Raw genomic sequence first — 8,756 nt, forward strand, 5'->3', positions numbered from 1 at the left:
TCACTTTTAGAGAGAAAAAAACATGAACAATTAAGTAAAATTATAGCATAAATTTCGGCATTTACTCATTATCACCCCCCCCCTCCACCCGCCCCTCACCGCGTGTGAATTGTGATCAATATTTAAATAAAACAATAACGATGCCATCAATCCCGATTAATGAAAATGCATGCATCCACATATGCATGATATGCGGATCAGTTTTAAAAAATTTATTTGAGAAAACAATATTCTATGACCAAAAAGAATTTAACCTGATCAGAGAGGTGCAAACAAACATTCCGAAGATTTAAACTACTTTTACACTTCTTAGTGTTTTGTTTCTTTCTCAATTTTATCATTGATACACAATTACATTGGACAATTCAACTCAAACCTGAAAATATATTAAAAGAGAAAACATAAAGTAACAAAAACAAATATGTGATTTGAATATTAATTTCTTTATTTCATCAGCAATTCGAGGTACGTATCCTGTTGGCTGAAAAATGATGCCTTCTTAGGCAATGATCTTGTTCAATGTAACGTTTAACACCTTCATTTTAAAACCATATTATGAGATACGCGATATATCATTTTATACTAAATATGTGCCAAAAACAAATATTAAATAGTATTTCAATCTTTATCTTCATTCGGATAATGAACTTTTAAACGCAGGGTACAAATTTATAAAACAATTGTTTCAATCATTATTTGTCATGAACTTCGTAGATTGGTAGAGTCGGTGAAACCAGAAAAAGCGAATGGTGTAGACACATAAACAAGTCAAATATCTTATATCAGGAAACATGATCTAGTTAAAAGACTGGCAATTAAGTATTTGCATTTCACCTGAGCTCGCGGTTTTTATTACAAACGCTGTCATTTTGATCAGGTGTGAACAGGTGTGAACACGTGTGAACACGTGGTGACATATACAGCATTCATTTTAAAGGTTAACAATTGTGCCATGTCACTGTACCATGTGAACTGATATATGTTTAAACAGGTTTAGGCTAGAAAATAACCATAATCTTGCTCATAATAATTGGAAGAGACAATATTGGTATTAAATACTGTGTGTTGAAATAACATTAGAAAAGGCCACTCCAAATTGATTCATAGTTCTTAGGATTCGCTCACTCAAAAAGTTATAGACTCTAAAACAATCCCGCCAATCCCCGAAGACTTTCTGCATTAATGCTCTTTTTAAATGATATCTTCTATTTCGGTCAATTAGAGTGAGTCAATATTTTAAGGGACGAAACTCATTGCGTGAACTAGAATATTCAATGGGTTGTTTGTGATCATGGAGTCAAAAAAGGTATGGCAAATTTCCCCTATATTTGTTTCACATTATAATTGATGTCAAAACCGAAAACTGACTACTGAGCTGAAGGTATGAATGAGAACAAATCATGCTCTCTGTTAAAACTTTACCATCAATTTGATACATATCAATAATCGACATTAACGGTACTACGTTTCCTGCAACTGATGGGCATTATATATAATAGTTTATGACCGTAATCGATACTTAATTGAATTGGTAAATTAACAGGGATTTCGTGACCACAAATTGATTAAAATCTTTACTTAATGATTTCATAGATCCAATGATTTGGTTTGGAAGTTTGGCTTTAACTGTAGAAACTTTAAAACAAAGCCCCTTGTCCTTTATTTCATAGTGTTTACCTTTCCATTGACTAACCCTTAAGTAAAAAATAAAGCTATGTTAATTCATTAAAATAAAGATACAGGTGGGGTATTTCCTTTAGACATTATCATAGTGCTTCACTTCATTAAAATTTCTAATCTGAATGTGAAATGATCGGATCGTGTATAATGGACTTGGCCATTGGTAAATACTGTGTAATATTAGTGGTCTTTAGTTTTCTGCGTTGTTTTTGGTAGACTGTTTTTTGTCTGTTGGTCGTTTTTCCTTTTTGCCTTGGCGTTTAATTTTCAGTTTGTTTCCGACTTATGAGCTTAAATTTTACTTTTGTATATTAAGCATTTCTTTAACTGAGTGATTTGTAAGGCGTAAAACATGTATAGCAGTAGACGCTTTTCCGGTCGACACACCTTGTCTCACCCATTAGTGTAAACTTGCGATTATTCCAGTTTTTGTTTATTTTACCTTGATTTGTCTATTTTTAGTCGATTGGCGAAATTCTGATACCGATAAACTACTATCGCTTTAATTTATTGTATATACTATGAACAATGCTATGGAAAAAAACGAAAAACGACGGAAAGAAAAAATACTTAGCAAAACGAACCCCATCAAAAACCAGGGAAAATATCAGGTTATATTAAATTGTAGACGGATCTTGATCTACATGTTGCACCTACTGTGTAATCAGAAGATCAACTAGTAGAGTTTTGAAAATAATAATTGTTAGTTGTCAGACTAATGGCAACCTCGCCTCGTTTTTTTCTGCAAAAGTATCGTATTAATCCTACACTGTGTAAATATTTAATGAATGAATAGACAGAGGAAGCTGCAAATGGATAGGTGGACGGACGAACTTAATCATAATTGTGGATGAATTAAGACAACAGTAACTTATAGATATTCAAATCTCGTAAATTTCTTTTAAGAAGGAACGAATCAAGGTGAAAACATAAACAATACTGTGGGAATCGCATGAAACCCAAAACTTGAGAGTCCGTGTGAATCGACAAAGTAAGCTGTATGAACCATATATCCATATATCTAGGAATGGATGGGTGAATAACAAATGGATAATTGGATTATTCATTGGACTCCTTTAATTTGTTGTATTTTTATTAATTATTTGGATTTCTTACTTTGACATGGGTGAATGTATTACGGTATTCTCCTATTACTGGTTCAAAACATTTTCTGTTTCTAATAATAAGTATGTAGTGTACTAATTATGTAATGTTTTGAATTGTATTTGTCGCTGTTAAATTACAGATACTTCACATTTCAGGTGGTAGCGCAAGACTCCTTATTTTTAACTGTAACTTTTGTTTATTCTATTGTGTAGAAAACATATCCACTCTATGTTTTAGGTGATGTTCTAGATATTACTTGTGGCAAACTTTTCCTTATGAAACGTAGGCGTCATACAACCACGTAATTAGAATTGAAATTTGTTCCGTTATCCAGATTTAACACCACAACCTTGTAAGACGTAGATTAATAAGAATACACTTTGGTCTGTATATAGATATAGGAAGATGTGGTATGAGTGCCAATGAGACAACTCTCCATCCAAGTTACAATTTATAAAAGTTAACCATTATAGGTCAAGGTACGGCCTTCAACACGGAACATTGGCTCACACCGAACAGCAAGCTATATCGGGCCACAAAAAAATACTAGTGTAAAACCATTCAAACGGAAAAACCAACGGTCTAATCTATATAAAAACGAGAAACGAGGAACACGTATGAACTACATAAACAGACGACAACTACCTGTTAGTTTGTATAACTATATTTCTTATATTTAATCGATGTCCAGAAGGTCGTCCAATAAATCGATGACAACGGTGTCATTAGCTTCGGACGCATCAAATTAATAACGTGTTGTATTTTATTTTCTATACTATTTTGTCATATTCAATTAATGAGAACTGTCAGAGGTTTTCAGCCGCTGCCTTTCAAATGATCAATCAATATCAATTTAAAAAGGTTTTTTCAAAACGTAAAATAGAAAATCAAACTCGACACATATTAAATTCAATTTATAATGTACAAAAATAATTTTTTAACAAATATTTATACTGTAAGCTTTGTATTAGTCCTGATATCATCTTGACTCTCTCGACTTTAGTCGTGAATAATAGTTTCAGACAATATCGATGATTCAAAATATGCAAACTATGTCAATAGTGATTCCAAATTTCTTTTGTTATGTCTTTTCACTTGTTCTGATCTGATAAAACAATACAATAATTTAGTCTGCACAATTTTATAAATGGATATTTTTATTGGTGTGTACACATCTTTCGAAATTTTTGGAACATAAAATTAATCAATAAATATTAAGATATGTCAAAAATTCATATTCTACATATTCATTATATTTATAAAATGAAAATTCACAAGTTTATCATATTTATTAACTGACAACAACAATAACTTAATTTAAATGATTTTATTAAATGGCATTTATAGAAATACAACAATGTACTGCATAAATTAAAGTTTGTAGCAAATTATAGTTCAGGTCACGTTTTTACAATCAGACGTCTGATCCATACTGTCATTAACTGGTTATAACATTCTATGGGAGATAATCCTGCAGGACATCTAAAACCAGTATTTCTCTTGTCGACGGAAGGATAACGGGTATCATCTACAATTAAAGATAATAATCATTATTGTAATAGATCAGTCAGTATTCGTGTGTTTCTTAAATCTGCCAGCCTATTATTGTATATTGTGTGAAGATCATATGATCCGATACAATAGTCTGTTGGAACTTACTTCGATTATTTTGAGAAATCATAAAATTTGTGAACAATGAAAAAAAAACATAACATCTGCTTCCATGCTGACATTTTTTAACTAAAAACTCGCCAATTATTTTGACTTTCTCATTTTAACTAATTCTTTTGAAAATTCGTAATATTTATTTGAAGAGCATTTTGCCATATTGATTGACATAAACACATACAGCCGCTTATTTTGATATCATAATGAAACTATTACTCAAATCTTTGTAACCTTTTACCTATTTATAAACTACATTAAAAATTGCCATTTATTACAGTCACTTTCTAACAATAATATATATTTATATATATATTGAGTTATTACATTAAGCAGTCATGCAAATCGATGTACGTAAGGCAAAAATACATACTTTTTTCCGTAATATTGACACGTCCCTCATAATTTTACATTAAGTTTTATTCGTGCGCCATCCATTGTTATATGGTTTTCAGCCACACGGCTGATGACTATCATGAACGGTGATTTACTTCAAACTTATTAAGCGAATTACTTATAAAGTTTACAAATCTTACAACAAAATGTCATTAAAAAGGAACAGTTTTTCCTATTATTAACTTTTTTTGTTTACGTTTATAGCTTTTACAGGTTTTCCTAATTAAAATTATGATTTTGAAAGACAAATCATGACATCCATGCAATATACTAATTTTAGCATGCAATTAGCAATTAATTTCCGTGAACACCACCCAAACTTAGTAACGTTATAGAATGACCTACTACCAAAACCTATGATATCCATGCAAACAACCCATGCTTCGGAAAAATAACTATCTAAACGTTTCTAAAAGTAACTGGAAGATTATTTCATATATTAAATAAACTTCTGGTATCTTTCATATTTAATAAAGAATCAAAAAGTCTGCTTTGGCACTGCACAAATGTTAAAGAAATTATTATTGAGTAGAATATATCAGCAAATAATTTCTTCATTGCCTGTCAACTTTAGTTATGATGGCAATAACATATAATGCATTTACTTGGACAGGTATTATATACTATTGTTTACATGATCCTCTAAAAAATGTAGAGGCGTTAACGCAGATGGAATGAGGTGATTTTTGTCACACTCTCGTCAGATTTCAATTAACACATGTTCAATATACGGATAAATTATCTTAATAATATCTGTCCTGATTAATAAGCATGAAAAAAAAGAAGTGAAATTCAATCTACAATTATATTAGATTAGACACTTCGTCGTACTATGATTGTTCTGTACATCTCGCAAATTAGCAAAAAGGTCAATAACTAAATTAAACCAGATGAAACCAGAAAATACATTAAGTCTTCAAAATAAATTAAAAGTGTCTATAACATAGCTCAAATTCTACAACTTAAAGTCTACATAAGTTCTGGAAAAAATTATAGACTACCCTAAATCCGCTAGCAACACGTTACATTCCTAAGTTGATGGGAAAACCCACCAACTTTGGACCATTTTAAATGTGGTGGTGTTTATCTAGTTTGATTGGTACAAAACATAAACTCAACACTGATACCAGGAATAAAATTTTGTACGCCAGACACGCTTAACGTCTAAAAAGACTCAGCAGTGATGAATCAAAAAAATTTAAAAGACCAAATAAAATATGAAGTTGAATAATCATAAAGGTTTATCCAAAAACAGCTAACTTAAAGGTAATCTATTCCTGCAATGGGGTAGTAATTCGAAAAAGTCCACGTTTTGTTTAAAGTTAGTGTATAATTATGATCGTATCAATGCTAATTCATCTCTACACAGAAGTGCTGACTACTTGGCTGGTGATTGGATATTTGACTGAGAATATTGTTTTATAAATTTTTTTTTAAATTGATGAGCACTTCGGTTTGACTGTTCCAGATTTTTCAGTTTATTCGTACTTGAAAAATGCCTTTAGAAGATACCTGTAATGTTTCACCACTCCACCCCTCCTCAAACCCCGATTAGGCTAGTTTAGAGGCAACAGTAGTTTATTAAAGTTCAAATTTCACAAAATTCTTTCGAAACTTATAAATGAAGGTGAAAACAAGCCTATAAAAAATTGAATATTTAGATTCGAGGATCAAGTTGATCCAACGATTAATAATAACGAATCCACAGTAAACTAGTAACTTGGATTACGTAATCGTATATCATGTATATAATAAACTGAATGTTACAAAATTATTGCACCAAATGGGCGTTTTATGTAATTGATGAATACCTAACATATCAAAATGAAACCAAATCAACATTTATTTTAATCGTAATTTCAACAGATAATATACATTTTTTATAAAAATGATGGGAGCATTCGAAGGAGGGATAAAACACAAGTCGATAAAAGGAAATTAATACAATCGGTATCAAATACATCGAATTGTATCCATCCATCGAATGCTTCCATTTTATAGACGAAACACGTGTCTGGCGTCTATGATGAGTTTATGTATAGTAACATCTTAAAAAGGCAAGGCAAGAATGTATATTTTTTTCCATTACTTTTGTTTTAAATACCTTAGTATTTATCATTTCTTTTGTCTAAGTATTTCTTATTTTTTGTTAATGTGTATATCTTTGCATAGCTAATTTATTTTGTCGACGGTTGTAGCTAATGCTTTTTCAGAAGGAATTATACCATTAAATTGTAATAAAACTTTAAAATTGTGTCAAAGCTGCTAAAACATCCTACCTTAGAAGTTGTTAAACTTGTCGGAAACAAACAGTAGACATTACAAGCGTCTGATTTATCCAAATATGCATAAATTTGATCGTCAATATTGGTTTTTTTAAATATGATATTACAAGTCCGATTTTTGGACAAATTTAGGCATTCGTGGCCCTACTCGTTTGTCCCTTATATTCTGTGAGTGATACTGTATTCATTGATGGATGGATTAATGGATATATGGATTTTGGATATATGAATGAATGGATATATGGATGAATGGATATATGGATGAATGGATATATGAATGAATGGATAAATGGATGAATGAATATATGGATGAATGGATATATGGATGAATGAATATATGGATGAATGGATATATGGATGAATGGATATATGGTTGAATGGATATATGAATGAATAGATATATGGATGAATGGATCTATGAATGAACTGATATATGGATGAATGAATATATGGATGAATGAATATATGGATGAATGAATATATGGATGAATGGATAAATGGATGAATGGATATATGGATGAATGGATATATGGATGAATGGATATATGGATGAATGGATATATGGTTGAATGGATATATGAATGAATGCATATATGGATGAGTGGATATATGAATGAATTGATATATGGATGGATGAATATACGGATGAATGGATATATGGATGAATGAATATATGGATGATTGGATATAGGATGAATGGATATATGGATGAATGGATATACGGATGAATGGATATATGGTTGAATGGATATATGAATGAATGGATATATGGATGAATGGATATATGAATGAATGGATATATGGATACATTGATATATGGATGAATGAATATATTGATGAATTGATATATGGATGAATGGATATATAGATGAACGGATATATGGATGAATGGATATATGAATGAATGGACATATGGATGAATGGATATATGAATGAATGGATATATGGATGAATTGATATGTGGATGAATGAATATATTGATGAATTGATATATGGATAAATGCATATATAAATGAATAGATATATGGATGAATGGATATATGGATGAATGGATGTATGGATGAATGGATATATGAATTAATGTATATATGGATGAATTGATATATGGATGAATGAATATATGGATGAATGGATATATGGATGAATTGATATATGGATGAATGAATATATTGATGAATTGATATATGGATGAATGCATATATAAATGAATGGATATATGGATGAATGGATATATGGATGAATGGATATATGGATGAATGGATATATAAATAAATGGATATATGGATGAATTGATATATGGATGAATAAATATATTGATGAATTGATATATGGATGAATGCATATATAAATGAATGGATATATGGATGAATGGATATATGGATGAATGGATATATGAATGAATTGATATATGGATGAATTGATATATGGATGAATGAATATATGGATGAATGGATATATGGATGAATGGTTATAAGGATGAATGGATATATGGATGAATGAATATATTGATGAATTGATATATGGATGAATAAATATATAAATGAATGGATATATGGATGAATGCATATATAAATGAATGGATATATGGATGAATGGATTTATGGATGAATGAATATATAAATG

The 8,756-nt window shown here is 30.3% G+C and overlaps 1 protein-coding gene across 1 annotated transcript; it reads right to left on the reverse strand.

The window, feature by feature from the left end:
• Positions 1 to 351: 351 nt before the first annotated feature.
• On the reverse strand, positions 352 to 8,324 carry LOC127718677 (guanine nucleotide exchange factor subunit RIC1-like; the record flags this gene model as incomplete). Its single annotated transcript, XM_052224731.1, has 3 exons — positions 352 to 376; positions 7,942 to 8,060; positions 8,253 to 8,324. Coding segments are annotated over 3 exons (216 nt in total), but the record flags the coding sequence as incomplete, so codon positions are not given.
• Positions 8,325 to 8,756: the final 432 nt, after the last annotated feature.

This window comes from Mytilus californianus, unplaced genomic scaffold (assembly GCF_021869535.1).
Source record: "Mytilus californianus isolate M0D057914Y unplaced genomic scaffold, xbMytCali1.0.p SCAF_10, whole genome shotgun sequence".
NCBI lineage: Eukaryota > Metazoa > Mollusca > Bivalvia > Mytilida > Mytilidae > Mytilus > Mytilus californianus.